The sequence below is a fragment of the Chroicocephalus ridibundus genome, chromosome 14 (genome assembly GCF_963924245.1).
Source record: "Chroicocephalus ridibundus chromosome 14, bChrRid1.1, whole genome shotgun sequence".
Lineage (NCBI taxonomy): Eukaryota > Metazoa > Chordata > Aves > Charadriiformes > Laridae > Chroicocephalus > Chroicocephalus ridibundus.
In genome coordinates, this window is record NC_086297.1 from 8,488,314 (window position 1) to 8,503,376 (window position 15,063).

At 55.8% G+C, this 15,063-nt stretch overlaps 1 protein-coding gene across 4 annotated transcripts in view; it reads left to right on the forward strand.

Annotated features, from left to right (window-relative positions):
- The window catches only part of ITGB4 (integrin subunit beta 4), a 30,120-nt gene that overhangs the window by 9,301 nt on the left and 5,756 nt on the right, over nucleotides 1–15,063 (forward strand). For 2 of the 4 annotated variants that reach the window (XM_063352282.1, XM_063352281.1), the window contains exons 10-35: nucleotides 138–260; nucleotides 411–578; nucleotides 871–947; nucleotides 1,090–1,301; nucleotides 1,582–1,685; nucleotides 1,856–1,954; nucleotides 2,639–2,765; nucleotides 2,898–3,017; nucleotides 3,502–3,608; nucleotides 3,934–3,967; nucleotides 4,387–4,575; nucleotides 5,078–5,181; nucleotides 5,627–5,685; nucleotides 6,318–6,341; nucleotides 6,507–6,655; nucleotides 6,736–6,915; nucleotides 7,474–7,622; nucleotides 7,977–8,181; nucleotides 9,126–9,286; nucleotides 9,640–9,820; nucleotides 10,040–10,177; nucleotides 10,733–10,915; nucleotides 11,118–11,249; nucleotides 12,266–12,466; nucleotides 13,361–13,534; nucleotides 14,022–14,195. In XM_063352282.1, the coding sequence (XP_063208352.1) occupies nucleotides 138–260; nucleotides 411–578; nucleotides 871–947; nucleotides 1,090–1,301; nucleotides 1,582–1,685; nucleotides 1,856–1,954; nucleotides 2,639–2,765; nucleotides 2,898–3,017; nucleotides 3,502–3,608; nucleotides 3,934–3,967; nucleotides 4,387–4,575; nucleotides 5,078–5,181; nucleotides 5,627–5,685; nucleotides 6,318–6,341; nucleotides 6,507–6,655; nucleotides 6,736–6,915; nucleotides 7,474–7,622; nucleotides 7,977–8,181; nucleotides 9,126–9,286; nucleotides 9,640–9,820; nucleotides 10,040–10,177; nucleotides 10,733–10,915; nucleotides 11,118–11,249; nucleotides 12,266–12,466; nucleotides 13,361–13,534; nucleotides 14,022–14,195 (3,574 nt within the window). The remainder of the gene's footprint in view (nucleotides 1–137; nucleotides 261–410; nucleotides 579–870; nucleotides 948–1,089; nucleotides 1,302–1,581; nucleotides 1,686–1,855; nucleotides 1,955–2,638; nucleotides 2,766–2,897; nucleotides 3,018–3,501; nucleotides 3,609–3,933; nucleotides 3,968–4,386; nucleotides 4,576–5,077; nucleotides 5,182–5,626; nucleotides 5,686–6,317; nucleotides 6,342–6,506; nucleotides 6,656–6,735; nucleotides 6,916–7,473; nucleotides 7,623–7,976; nucleotides 8,182–9,125; nucleotides 9,287–9,639; nucleotides 9,821–10,039; nucleotides 10,178–10,732; nucleotides 10,916–11,117; nucleotides 11,250–12,265; nucleotides 12,467–13,360; nucleotides 13,535–14,021; nucleotides 14,196–15,063) is intronic. The other 2 variants (XM_063352283.1, XM_063352284.1) reach the window with 2 other exon arrangements.

The following is a 15,063-nucleotide window of genomic DNA, read 5'->3' on the forward strand; positions in this document are numbered from 1 at the left end:
AGGGAAGGCAGAGGGTGGGCACCTCCTACTCAGGAGAGCCGGCAGGAGGTGGGATGTGGCCCCTCTGAGGCAGGCCACGGGGTGGTCGCAGGTGTACTGCTGAAAAATCAGTGCTGTGGTTATCTTCTGCCACCCAGCGCATCCGCTCCAAGATGGACATCCGAGCTGATTTCGTCCCCAAAGCCATGAAGACAGAGTTCACCTCCTTGATGTATGAAAAGACAGAATCTGGCTCCTTCCACATCACCCGTGGAGAAGTGGTAAGTCCTTGGATGGCCCCAGAGGGAAGGTGTGTGTGAGGGGCTGAGCCCTCCGCTGCATCCCTCCTTCCTTCTTCACCCAGCATTGGTCTGGCCGAGCTGTGGTTGAGCGGTGCTGGCTCATCCTTGCGGCATGTCCCTTCCTTCCAGGGCAAGTTCAACGTGCGTGTGAAAGCACTTGAGTACATCGGCGGGCAGCACGTCTGCAGCCTCCCTGAGAAAGACCGGCAGGGAGTTATCCACGTGAAACCCACGTCCCTGAGTGACAGCCTCAAAGTCACAGCCTCTGTCATCTGTGACGTGTGTCCTTGTGAACAGGTACGTGGGGGTGCGTGTTGCAGAGAGATATCCTCCTTCTGGCCATCCTGGGGTAGGAATGCGTTGGCCGGCACGTGTAGGTCCCGCTCAACCCGTCACCGTCACTCAGCGGAGGCTCAGCCTGGCCAAAAAGATCTTCATCACTGCCTGTACCGAGCTGGGCATATTGTCCTATGGCAGAACTCGGTCTTGTGGGCAAAACTTTTCCCCTAAATCTGCCTTTCTGATTCCAGCAATGGTCTTACGGGCAGCTGAGCCCATTCAGCAACACCTCTTCTCTCTTCTCCTACAGCAAAAACAGGTTAACTCGCCCAAGTGCAGCTTCCATGGGGACTTTGCCTGCGGACAGTGCATCTGCCACACAGGCTGGTAAGGACTTTGTCCCTCCCAGGGTTCCTGCTGGGTCTGGGGACCCTCAGTGACACACGCTCATGCTGTGAGCATCCTGCCCAGGACCCTGCTGTCCTGCATTGTGCTCCCACCTCTCTCAGCGCCATCTCCTCCCCACCAGGCGAGGGGACACGTGCGACTGCTCCCCAGCGTCATCCCCCAACAACGAAGCCTGCATCCGCCCCGGGGATGTGGAACCGTGCTCGGGCCGGGGGGAGTGCCTGTGTGGGAAGTGCCAGTGCTACTCCGAGGACCTGACGCAGCGCTTTGATGGGCCGTTCTGCCAGTACGACGTCCTGCAGTGCCCGCGTACCTCCGGCTTCCTCTGCAACGGTGAGAGCAGCCCCGCCGCCCCCAGCATCCCCCAGCTGAGGGATTCACTGTGCCTTGCTCCATCCTGGTGGCACAGGCGGGGTGTCCCTGGTTGGTGGCGTGGGGGGTTGAGCGACCAGCAGTGGGCTGTGGGGACTCTGGGCTTGCAAATGTGCAGGGAGGGTGCCATGGAGTCTGTTTGCAGCCCCTCTGCACCCCCAAAGGAAGCAGGAGAGGCACAGACAGGGCCAGGGAGAGGTGCAGCACCAGTCCCTGGGTAACGCCTCCTCTTGCGTTGCAGATCGCGGCCGCTGCTCCAAGGGCGCCTGCGTGTGCCAGAGTGGCTGGGAGGGTCCGGGCTGTGAATGTCCCACAAGCAACGACACCTGCATCGACAGCCGAGGGGTAGGTCCTGCCCTGCCTGCACCAGGGACACCCAGACAAGGCAGGGCTGCAGCAAATTGCCCTGATGCCCGAGGCTTAGGACCACTGGGAGCTGGCGCCTTGCTGACTCCTGGTGCCGCTGGGTGTCTACGATTGCTCTCGGATGGCGACTGTCACCTCTTCTTTCCCAGGGCATTTGCAATAACCATGGGAGGTGCGAATGCGGCAGATGCATCTGTGACAAGGCTTCGCTGTACACCAGCTCCACCTGCGAAATCAGCTACTCCCTGGTGAGGCTCAGCCTGGGGTCCCCTCTGGGTTGGTCACTTCTCCTTCCCATGCAGAGCATCCAGGGGAGGAAAGCAAAGCAGGGATGAAGGCACATCTCGGTCAGGAGCAAGATCCTGAGCAGGGGTTAGTCTTGCCCGTCCTGCCTTCAGTGGCCAGGAAGGGTCTGGTATGGGAGCTGCTTTGCAGCCATGGGCTTTCTTTGCCCCCTGGTTCACTGACAGCATCTGTTGAACGTCTGTCTGTGTTTAGCTGCACACCAGAGAAGGGCAGAGGTTTGAGGCTCGGCTCCTGGCTCCTTCCGATTTGTCTCAAGATTAGAAAAAAACATTTAATGATCTGGTGCCTCAGTCTCCCCATTGACAAATATGGGCTAATGCCAGCGCAGGAGTGGAGAAAGCTGGCTTGGTTTTATTTTGTTAAGGCCACCTAAAACCCTTGGAGAAAGATCCTAATTGCTGCCCAAATGCAGGCTGTTGGTGTAAGAGATTTCGGAGACGGCTGTGCTGGGCTCCTGGGCTTGTAAAGCCTTCGTTAGCTGCTTGTTCTCAGTGATTCCCCTTTTTGGCCTTGCCCTGGCACCGCGGTGAGGATGCAGCGTTGCCTCTCCAGCTCTGCCTTTTGGAGGCGATGTCCTCCCTTGCTCCCCGTGGGCTGTCTCCTGACGATCCCACCTCTCTGTCCAGGGCTTCCAGGCGGTGTGTGAGAGCATCCGGGACTGCGTTCGCTGCCAGGCCTGGGGAACCGGCAACATGAAAGGGAACTGCAGCAAGTGCCACCTCCAGATCCAGATGGTGGAAGAGCTGAAGAAAGGTACTGGGAGAAGCAGAGCTGGGTGCGGTGTGTCTCCCATGGGCCCTGCCCCATGTGTGTGTGCATGTGGGGCTGGTCCCCAAGCTTTTTCTGGTCCTGATGACTTTGCAACCATGTCCCCTCGCTCTGCAGAGGAGGCCAGCGAGTACTGCTCATTCCAGGATGAGGAGGACGATTGCACGTACCACTACACCCTGGAGGGAGACCCCACCATCGTCCCCAACACCACCGTCCACGTGCAGAAGAAAAAAGGTGAGCAGGGACCCGGCAGGAGGGGATGCTTAGCCTGGGGTCTGGATCAGCAGTGACCTGCTCCACAGCACCTCCGATCCCCGCTTTGTCCCTTTGCTGTGTCCCTGGGCAGGGTCAGCTGCAGGCAGTGTCAGGGGTGAGTGACATTGGCTGTCACCTGAACTGCAGAGTGTAGAGAGTAGCATCCTCAGAGACCAGCATCTTTAGAGCTCAGTGCCTTCCCACTGCCGGCATGGGTGGGGAGAGATGCGAGGTGCTGAAGAGCCCCTTGGGGTGGCTGGATGCGAGCAGAGAGGTGGGATAGTTCTCCCTGAACAGCACTTTTCATCGTGAGCACCAAGAAAGCCATTCCCAAGCTTAACTGGGCTGCTCCATCCCTCAAAGAGCTGTGGTCCAGCCTTTCCCCTCTGTCCCTGCCTGTTCCCTCCCTGCACGCCCCAGGCAGGGGGCTGATGCCCGGGAGTGACATTGCTGTCGCTTGCAGAGTGCCCGCCGGGGAGCTTCCTCTGGCTCATCCCTCTGCTCATCTTCCTCATCCTGCTCCTGGGGCTGCTGCTGCTGCTCTGCTGGAAGTTCTGCGCCTGCTGCAAGGTGAGTGCCTCAGCTGACTGCCCCAGCCTGGGGAGAGGACCAGATAAAGGCCAAAACCATGACAAATTTCCAGAATCCACCCAGCCTCCAGCATGGCCAGATTGGCAGGGGCTGGATCCCAGTCGTATCCAGCATGTCTGCTGTTGTCGACAGAAGTTGCTGTGGGATTTCCCCACTGAAGTGATATCTGGCTAAAATCAGCTTCCAGACCCCTACCCATCCAGTGCCCAACCCTCCCTGCTGCTGTGAATCCTCCCAGGTGGAGACGTGGGGGGTTTTGCCCTGGGCCGCAAAGTGATTGTGTCTTTGTCCACTTGTTTTCTAGGCTTGCCTGGCCCTGCTTCCCTGCTGCGCACGAGGTACCAGCCCTTGGGACTGGGGGAGAGGGATCCATGTGGGGGTGTGTGTGCTGGGATAAGTGTCCCTCCTCCTCCTCTCTTAGCTGGGGAGGTGGATCGGGGGATAAGCTCCTAGAAGAGAGCCTAAGCCAGGGAGCCCTTGAGCTGCTGCTCCACTGCTCCCCCGTGCCCCACACCCTGGTGTGCCCTGCTGGGAATCCCACTGCTGGCTCTCCCCTGACCAGTGTCCCTTGTAATGCCTAGCTGGTGTGATGTGCTCTCCTCACTCATGGACGGCCTTTGCCCTCTCCACCCCACTCCACTCCTGACATCCAAACAAGCCCCAAAAATTCCCCGGAACAAAGTCTCCAGTGTTGGGAAGTTGATGGCTAGCGTTGTCCCGATCTGCCCAGACTCTGACACTGCCCCTGGTTCTGCAGGTCGCACCGTTGGCTTCAAGGAGGACCACTACATGCTTCGCCACAGCCTCATGTCCTCCGACCACCTGGACACCCCTATGGTCCGCAGTGGGTCCCTCAAAGGTCGGGACACCATCCGCTGGAAGATCAACAACAACGTTCACAAGCAGGGCTTAACCTCCCTCGCTGCCGCCAACCCCAAAGATCTCAGTGAGTGCCACGTCTGAGGAACAGCGCATAGAGGAGGTGCTCCGGGTGCTTTAAAGGACACAAACCCTCGGTGGCGGCCCCAGCTCCAGCAGCCATGGTGTTACCTCCAAGCCGGATTGCAAAGGGGGGGGTGTCCCTTCATCTGCTTCCATCCTGGGGGAAGCTGAGCAGCACCTTCCTGCGTCCAGCCCTGTAGCCTTGGAGACCTCCTGACAGTCTGGCCATGTCTTAGTCTCATTAGCTTAGTGACCCAGCCTTGATTTTGCTGCCTCATCAGTCCAGAGCCACCACTGGGCACCATTTCCATTGCTGGGTCTGGCGGAGAGCTTCCCAGTTATCCCTCTAGTTCTTCACGTGTTTTCTCTGTTGGTGATATGGGGTTTGGGTGCTAGCAATGCAGGATCTGGACACTGAGCATCATGCGTGTCCCCATGCTTCCAGCTTTCGTCTGGGTTATTTCGCTAAGAAGGAAGGAGTTTGACTTGGGAATTTCTGTTTCCAGTTCCCTATGGGCTGTCTCTGAGGCTGACACGGCTTTTCACGCAGAACCTGGTGAAGCCGGACACCCGGGAGTGTGAGCAGCTGCGCAAGGAAGTCGATGAGAATGTACGAGCCTGGGCACGAGGGGGGCCTGGGGTGGGACTGGGGGACACCACACTGTGGGGTGTCTGCGATGCTGGGGAAGGGGGAGCGCCCCATCCCTGTGCGTCCACGCAGCTCTTGAAAGCAAGAAGCAATTTTTCCTCTTTCTCAAAGAAAGCACAACCTTTAAGATCACAATTGTGAGAATTATCAAAGCGTCACATTGATGAGATCTGAGGTTTGCTTCGGAGCACGTGGTCTGAAGCTCCTGTTTGGCTTCAGTTCACAGCTTCTTGCCATGTCCTGGAGAGAAGCCCTGTGGCGGTCTCTGCCTGCTGCGGCAGGGCGAGCGGGGAGGACCCAGGGGTGGCCAGAGGGCTCTCGTGTTTGCTGGCAGCAACATCTGCTCGCCGAACACATCCCTGTTCCGCAAGGGCTGTGTTGTGAAAGTCTCTCTTGCTCCTTGCAGCTGAACGAGGTTTTCAAGCGCATCCCCGGCTGCCACAAGGTTCAGCAGACCAAGTTCAGGTGAGTCAGAGCGTGAGACACCTCCTGCAGGGCAGGGTTCCCCCAGGGCGCTGCTGGTGAGGGAGCGGACCTGAGGGCTGGGGTGTGAAATCCGGGATGCTGGGAGGGAGCGTGGGCTGTGAGACATCCTCGTGTGTGGTGCTTCACCTGCCCAGGGCTGCAGAGCAGAGCCCACCCGGCTGTGCTGGTGATCTCAGTGGCATCTGGCTTTGGACCTGAGACTCCTCCAGACAGGGACAAATCCCTGTCACCTGCTGCTCAATGGGAAAATTCCCACTGATTTCACAAGTTTCAGCCCTGTGCAGAGTTAGGAGTGCCTGGGGCAGGACGGAGCAGTCTGGGGATGCCAGCGCTGAGCAGGGAGTGTTAGCCCTTCCCCGCGGCTCTGACCAGATGTGATCCCTGTGGGCACGTTCCTCATTACGTTGGGAAACCCAGGGGTGGAGGGAGCTGCCAGGCAGGAGGGAACATGTGATGGGGCCACGGGCTCTGCGGGATGGGTTGGCGCCCGCAGGGCAGCTGCCGCAGCTCAGACCTGCACAGGGCTGTGATTCACGCAGAACTTTGTCTCCCCACATGTGTTAGTCACTCTGATTTTTTTTTCTTTTTTTTTTTTTTATTTCCCACCCCAGGTTACAGCCCAATTCTGGGAAAAGGTAAGAGGAACTAGCAGCCCCCTCTTGTGCTGCATCTTCTTCTTTGTACACACACGCGTGGGGTGACTGAATGCCCCACGCACTCATTAGCCCCTCCGGCTGCTATGTGAGATGAGCAACCCTGCCCTCAGCTCTTACCTGGCTTTCTCTTCCCACCCGTCACAGGCAGGACCACACCATTGTGGACACGGTGCTCACCGCCCCTCGCTCAGCCAAACCAGAGATCATCAAAGTGGTGGAAAAGCACGTTTCCCACGAGACTTTCAATGACCTGAAGGTTTCACCGGGTTATTACACCGTGACCTCAGACCAAGGTAGGGAGCAGAGCCCAGCGCTGCCTCCTGGCTGGGCAGGGGGGACATTTCCCACCTCTCACCATTGATCCTTCCCCCAGATGCTCACGGGATGGTGGAGTTTCAAGAGTCTGTGGAGCTGGTGGATGTCCGTGTCCCACTTTTCATCAGGGAGGATGATGACGATGAGAAGCAGCTGCAGGTGGAGGCCATTGATGTCCCCACTGGCATCGCAGAGATTGGACGCCGGCTTGTCAACATCACCATCATCAAAGAACAAGGTGAAGGGTGTTTGTGTTTGAATGTCCCATGCCCAGATGGACTCAGGTGGTTTCTAAGGAAGGCACAGCCTGTGTATCTGAGCTCCCCCAGATGACAGACCAGAGACTTGCTTGGTGACTCCTGTCTTAAATCACCTGGGTCTAAACTAAGGAATCTTTTAAAGCTCTAAAGAAGGGTCATCATCCCTGGTGACAGAGACCAAATATTTGACCATCACAAGTTTAAATGCTACCAATTCCATGGCAGATCCAGGTTTGACCATATGTCTCTGCTGCTCCGGTTCATAGGTCACTGGAGTGAAGTAAAACCTCTTTGCTGTTATGCTGTGCCTGGGGCAGGTGAACGGCCCCAGCAGTTTGCCTCTGCTTCCCGTCTGGTTGTTTTGAGCAGGGAGCTCGAGTCAGGAGTGGTAAAGTCTCCAGCCCATGCAGTAATATTTCATACACCGTTCAGACCCACGGGTGATAGGAGCTCTGTTCAGGGAGGACACCTGTGTGTTTGTAGTGCGATTCTTCATGTATTTTCTCTACATGTTCCTTCTCTCCTGCCCCTTCCAGCCAGCAGCCTCATCACCTTCTTGCAGCCAGCCTATTCCCACAGCCGCTTTGATAAGCTGGCCAAGATCCCTGTCCTCCGGGAGATCATAGAAAATGGGAAATCCCAAGTTACCTACAGGACCCGGGATCTCACCGCCAAGAATGGCAGGGTAAGGGTGATGCTCCTGGCCTTGGCAGGCAGGAATGAGCGGGCACAGAGTGGTGGGAAGGAACCGACGCTGGGGCTGCATAGGAGCAGCTGGTCAATCTCAAAGGGGGATGTGGGAGAGAGGAAACCCAGGGCTTGAAGTTAGCACAAGGGCTAATTCCCCTCCATCCTTTGTTCCCTGTGCCTCAGGGGCCTGAGAGGCTGCCGGTACCAGGGGCAGAGGGTACTGGCTGCTCCCTGAGCTGTAGGCACTTGGGAGGCAAGTGGGGATTCACTGGGAGATGAGGGGAGATCTCTGGGAGCCTTCTTGTGGATGCTGTGGGCTGTAATCACTCACCTCTTCCTTCTCCTCCAGGACTACACCTTCACAGAGGGTGACCTGGTCTTCCAGCCCGGAGAGACCCGAAAGGAGGTGCAGGTCCCCTTGCTGGAGCTGACCGAAATAGATACCCTCTTACACAACTGCCAGCTCAAGCAGTTCGCCATCGACCTCCTCCATCCCAAGCACGGCGCCAAGATCGGGCGATACCCCCAGACCACGGTGACCATCGCGGACCCAGGTTAGGGGCTGGCAGCCAGGTGGTGGGAAATGGCAGCAGGGGGTGTGGGACCCCCACACCGGACCAGCTCAGCCCGAAGTGGTGCACAGAGCTCCAGCCCTGCTCCTCACCCAAAAAGCGGCAATGAGGAGGTTCCTCCAGCTCCGAGCAGTAGATTTGGGCCTCCCTCTAGAGGCGTTAGTGGGTATAGACAGTGGGTGGGAAGAAGATGGATAATCTACCTCGCAAAAGGGAATAGAGTGGATTCTTCATTCATTTTCCTTGGGGATTTGAATAAAAAAGCTATAAAAATAGGGGAGAGGCGGGACTTGCCAGGAGCTGTGCTTGGTGCTTCCTGGGGCTGGACAAGCAAAACTGTAAAGGTTGTCATCAAGTGGGTCGATAACGTAAAGGTATTTATCACAGTGCTGGACATGAATGCTGGAGGTACAAGAAAGTCCCTTGTCACTGGACAACCAGAACCACTTCAGGGGCAGGCACTGGGGCTTGAGAGGCTCCAGAGAGCTCTCGGCTGGACTTGGTGGGTTTCCAGGAGAAGCAACTGGGTGACTCGAGAAGGCTCTGCCAATCTCTGTCTTCTTTCGTGGCTGCACAAAGCAACTGATCAGGAAGTTATTAAATACATTCAGACAAAGCTAAAGATTTTCAGAGGCAAGAAGGTGGTCTCTTCATTTCTTCGTACCTGGGAAGCCTGTGAGAAGCAGCAGGAGGTGCAGGACTCGGGGATTCTGAGCCCAACTCTCACGCCAGCTTGCTGCGTGGCTTTGGGGGAAGTCATCACCAAGTGCCTCAGTTTCCCTTCCCTATGATGGGGATCTACCCCTCAGAAATTCTTTGAGGCTCACCCAGGATGGCAGGGCGGTGCTGGAGAGAGGCACACTTCCTTCTTTTCTTTCCATGTGGGGGGCTAGCACTGATGTGACCTTTCTTCCTTGTGTCTGCAGAGGTGGTGGATGGTGTCCCCTTGATGACTGGCCTGGGACAGGTCTCGCAGTCCCCCAAAGGCCGCCTGAGTGCACCCCTTAATCCCAACGCTGACGCTCTCAGCTCCAGGGAAATCCGCTTCAACTGGTTTCCTCCACCGGGAAAACCTCTGGGGTACAAGGTAAGGGGGGAGTGAATCCCAGGGGAGGGTGTGGGTTTCACACACATGCAGTCATTTGTGCTGAAGGGATGGGGAGAAGACGCCCAAGAGAGGGAGCAAGCTCACCCCTTCTGGCCCCCTCCATCCGTGAGGGACCATGGCTGGGTGGATGTGGGATTTGCAGGAAAGATTCCTGGTGGGTTCTCTCCCTTTCCATCACACACCGTGAAATACCCAGACTGTTCTGGCCTCCCATTTCAGAAGAATGGCACAACACCCTGGCTTTCTCAGAGCAGATCTAATAAGAGACGGGGAATTTCTCACCCATTATGGTGAGGATCTGAAGGAATCATGGCTTGCTCTTGCTTTGCCAGGTGAAATACTGGATCCAAGGAGACCCCGAGTCAGAAGCCCGTCTCATCGATGTCAAAGCCCTATCAGCAGAGCTGAGTAACCTCTACCCCTTCTGTGACTACGAGATGCAAGTCTGCGCCTACAATGCCATGGGTGAAGGGGCTTACTCCGACATCATCCACTGCCGCACACTTGAGGAGGGTGAGTGACTCTGCACTTTGCTTCCCACTATGTGGAGCAAGTTGGTGCCTGTGAACCCAGCATGGAGTCAGGGCTCCGACCCTGAGCTTCTGATAGTCTTGGGGACAAGCATGGAGCGGCTCCCACTGTGTCCCAGCTGTGACCCAGGGAGATCTGGGCATCTGCGTGCACTCGCTCCCAACTTTCAGTAACCTGGACCCTTTGCTCTTGCCTTTCCAGTCCCCAGCGAGCCAGGACGCTTGGCTTTCAATGTCGTGTCTTCCACCGTGACGCAGCTGAGCTGGGCTGAGCCTGCAGAAACCAATGGGGAGATCACGGCTTATGAAGTCAGTTATGGACTCGTCAACGAGGACAACGGTAAGAGCTCATTTTCTGACCAGAGCAGTCCAGTCAGGCTGAGGGGCTGGAGTACACTTTCCCAAGGATGGCCCAATCCCAAGCAGCAGCAGAACCAGCACAGCTCCAAGCATGTTTCCTGTGAAAACTGCGATCTGGAGGGGTCACTTCTTGATGGAAGGAGTACAGAAAAATCACCGCTCAGGATTTAATCCTGAAAAGCCCAGAGCACACTCGGTTCCCATTCACTTCCATAGTGTTTTGTGGTTTTTTTCATCTTAAAAACTTAGTTCATAGGTCTAGACCTAGGGCTAGGGTGCCAGGAAGTTGTTATTTGGTGACACACCGGTAACAGGAGACCTCTGCTGTAGGTTGACTTCAACATTCAGTTTGGACATTTCCCCGAGACGATGTCATGCTTGTCATGAGCGGCCCAAATAGCTGCTGCACCTTGTCCCAGAGCCAGGCTGTGTCCTGACACCAAACCTCAGCGAGCCTGTTGGCCAAGGGTGGGGTGCTGTGGGGGTCCTCTGTGTCTCGTGACCTTGTGGGTGATAGGCATACCCATATTTGCAGTACCCATTGGCCCAATGAAGAAGGTGCTGGTTGAAGACCCAAAGAAGCGCATGGTGCTGATAGAAAACCTGCGGGAGTCCCAGCCCTATCGCTACATGGTGAAGGCCAGAAATGGTGCTGGCTGGGGACCTGAGAGAGAAGCCACCATCAACCTTGCTACGCAGCCCAAGCGCCCGATGTCCAGTGAGTTACTGCCGTGCCTGGGTGGGAATGGGGGGACAGGAGCAGTGCTGGGGAGTGCTCCGCATCATCCCAGCTGCTTCTCCACATCCTGCTCACTCTACGGCACCAGCCAACCTGCTGAATGCTGAAGGCCAGCCTGAGCGTGGGAGGCCTGTGTGGTTTTGAGCTGCTTGTCTAATGGCACTTTCCACCTCTCCTTCAGTCCCCATCATCCCTGACGTCCCCATCATTGATGCAGAGGGAGGTGAGGACTACGACAGCTACCTGATGTACAGTGCAGATGTGCTTCGCTCTCCAGCTGGCAGCAAGCATCCCAGTGTCTCTGACGATTCAGGTACTTTGCTCTGAGTTTTGCAAAGGTCATTTTTAACATTCATTTTCTTTAACAACAGCTTTCAGCAATGAGCTTCACTGCTCCTTTCCTCCTCAGGGAGATGGGGAGATCCAAGTCATGGAGATGGTGATCAGCCTTTCCAAAGCACAGTAGCTGCATCTATGGGAACACTTGACTAGTCTTCACTAGTCATAGTGTAAATAAGACCAGTCCCTCCTTTTCTTAGCCATGAGGCAAGGAGAAATCTCAACGTGGGGTGGGAGAGGAGCTTTTCATGGCTCTCCCTGCTCATCTTCCCTTCCTGTTGCCATTTGGCTGGACCACGAGAGTTACCGTCAGCAAACAAGGACTGGCAAGGCACAGATCTCTGAGTCCCTTGGATGCTCAGCGTCTTGGCCAAGCCAACAGGAGGGAACTCACCAAGTGCTGGGAAGGCACTGGCCTCTCTTCCTCCATCACTTCACTCTCTGAATGAGGCTGACTCTCTTGTCTTGTACCGGGACAATGAGAGGAAGATGGGCCATAAGTGAAATGATGAGTCTTATCAGTAGGATCTGGAGGGTCTTCCCTAGGGGGGTTCACCAGATCCACGAGTGAGTCCTTGGTCCTTTCAGAGGGGTAACACCAAGAGTCCGACCATCCTGAGTGCACACTAAGGAGTGAGGAAACCTCTCCTGATCAGAGGACAATTGTCACAGACTCTTCATGAGAGGGACAGGCTTGTGGTGGGACTTTGACACTCACCTTTTGTCATGATGGACACGGGGCTGGAAAACATCCCTGGGGTTGAGGAACCCCGTGTATGTCATGTTCCCACCATCCTCCATCTACCAGTCACACGACGGTTGCACTGCCTGAACTCATCAGCCAACACTTGGCAAGATGGGCTGTGAAGGGGTGTCTTTCCCACTGGCGCCTACCCCTTCCCCTCCCCAGCAAGTGGCACAAAAGCGGTGGGTAGCCCACTCTGTGCCCTGCAGATCATGCCAACACCAGTGCTTGCGTTGTCCCAAAAGGCTCCAGGTGGAAATATGTGCAGTTGCTGGGAGAAGACTTGGATCTTCGCCGCATCACCTGGAGGCTGCCACCTGAAACCATTCCCCGCCTCTCTGGCAGCAGCCACCTCTCCTCAGACACCGAGGGTCTCCTCCACGAGGAGGACAGTGACATGGCTACTGGCAGCCTGAGGAGGAGTGGGACGCCCCGGCCCCAAGCAGGTGAAGGACGGCTTCGTTATGGCACTGAGTGTCCTGTCTCGTCCTGCTCCGAGCCATGGGGCCCAGTACATGTTCCCTTCCTCTCCTTGTGTGCCCATCCTTGTGTTGGCGTGATGCACTGTTCACATGATGTAGTCTGCTTCAAAACCTTGTCCTGGTGTGTCTCCTCACAAGAGTGTCAAGGTAACCCCCATCTCGGCACGGACTTGGGAGCCTGCTAGCAAGTTGCTTCTACAAAAGGCTGGACCTTCGAGGCAGGAGCAAACTCAGATGATACCTACTAAGTGCCACCTCCAAGGGCAGCTCCTCACCTTAATTAAGCACCCCGAGCTTCTGGGGCAGATCTGCTGGACTTTTAAACAGAAATCACTCTCTCGTGGGTAGCTGATCTCTCCTGGCCTGCTGGGAAGGGATGGGGGTTTGTCAAGGACCAGAACAATGGATCAGAGTTTGCTTTTCAGAACCAGCTGAGACAGGATCCAGAGTGAGATTTGGAGAAACAGCCTCCATAAAGGGCTGTTTTTCTTCCACTTTCTTTTTAAATCTGAAATTATATACCTGTATTTGCGTCAAAGGAGAGATGTAAGAGAACACGGTGAGATCCACAAGGCAGTGCCCCAGCGAGGCCGAGGTCTGGAGTTACTTTGGGCACCATGGGTGTCTCTGGTGCTGGGTGTAGAACAAAGTCTCTGTTTACTTATTTGTTTCCCCGTCATTGCGTTGGGTGGTTGTGGCTTGTTCTAGATGTAGCACTCCAGAGTGACTTTCCAGATGCTGAAGCTGGGATGCAGCCGAGGCAGGGCGCACCATGATGCCTCCTGCTTCCTCCCCATGGAAACTGGAGCAGCAGCCCTGTCCACAGTCATGTTCCTCATGGTGTGCCCTCTTTCACAGAGCACTTGCTGAATGGCCGAGTGGACTTCTCCTTCCCTGGCAGTGGCAGTGGCACACTGACGAGGACAACAAACACCAGCTACCACCAACTGAGCTCCCACATGCAGCAGGAGCACAGGGTGATGGGGAGCTCCTCACTAACAAGAGACTACTCCACGATGCTAATGGGGCATGGTGAGTACTGTGGTGATGGAACCTGTCCTTTCCTTCCACCCCCACGGCTGTTTTCGGACCCATGCCCTGCAAGTCCTGTTGGGGTGAGGACTGTGCTCACAGCTAAGGGGGCCTATGAACCACAGATCTGGAAAGTCATATCCTCACCACTGATGTGTAGGTGCTTTGCTAAGGCCACCCTGCTCCCAGACCAGTGTGGAAAGGGTTCCCATCCCTCATGTGCAGAGTGCTAGGGAAAGGGAGCTACATCCTTATTCTCATACCGCAAAGCACTCTGGGAAGAGCATATGTGTCATCTTCTAACACTAGCAGCATGGTTGCCTTTCAGTTCCACACATGTACATCAGCTGGTGCTGACAGAAGGTTGTTAAAAGGCTCTTCAAATCTGAGCCTTAAAAAGTCACCTCTGCAGGAGCCACCACTCGGGCTGAACCTGCTCTGAAGTCTCCAATGGTGTTTTTCTCTTTCTTTTGCACCGCTTCTGTAGATTACCCGGGGAGATTCCTCCCTCCCATCCATGAAGATGCTGGGAGGACAATCCCACGGCCCCGGGATGTGGGTTTCAGGAGCAGGGCAAAGGTGAAGGGTTACTACCCCAGCACTGGCTTTCGGGACTCTATAATCATGACTGATGGGTCCGCGGGGATTTGCAAGTACATAGGTACAGCTTTGTCCAGTGTCTCCTCCCAGCCATGCATCCCATAACAGCCAAGCCACCGGCCATCCATGAGCTATTACCATTCACTACTCCACCTAAACCCTCTCTCCATGGCTTGCTGTGTGCCGCACTGATCTTCCTCTTGACCCGGACCGTGCCTCCATCACACCACCTTTCCATTTGCAGGTGACTTCAGCTGTGTTTCAACCCACCTGAGCTGATTAACACTCACCACTGCTGCCACCATGCTTTAATGGGCTGATCAGCTCATTGATTCCGTCCTCTTCATTCCTAACAAGCTTGTTGTTCTCAGTCTTATCCCACAGGCCTTTGGAGGACTCTTGGGGAGAACGTGTCCTCCATATGAGATGTCCCTCTGCAAGCTCCTTGGCCAAAGCCCATATCAATGAGAGGCTTCAGTCCCTGAGTGTCACCTGGGAGGCTGCTGTGCTTGCCATGAGCCTTGTGTCCCAGTGGGCTGAGTTGGGAGGAAACAAGAACACCCAGACCTGGCCCCAGCTGCCTCCATCCCCTTCAACAGTCCCTGGAGGTGTCGGGTTGCTTTAGCTATAGACTAAGGCCAATCTTAACTGAGCAACATTTGAAGATGCCTGTGAAGCTCCTGGCAGACTGGACAGGGTGCTTCGGGGTTAGTGAGGGGGCCACACACAGCACCTGAGCCCCTGCTCTGCTCTCTCTACCACAGGGGCACGAAGCTTGCCTTGACTTATCCCACACAAGGTTAGCACCCCAAGGCCATGGCACGTCACTGTAGGTGTGCAGAGCCAGCCAGTCGCCCCTTGTGGTGGGCCAGCTTGCAGAGGTGACATCTTATCACATTTTCCCCAGACCATCAGGACCATCCCACGCT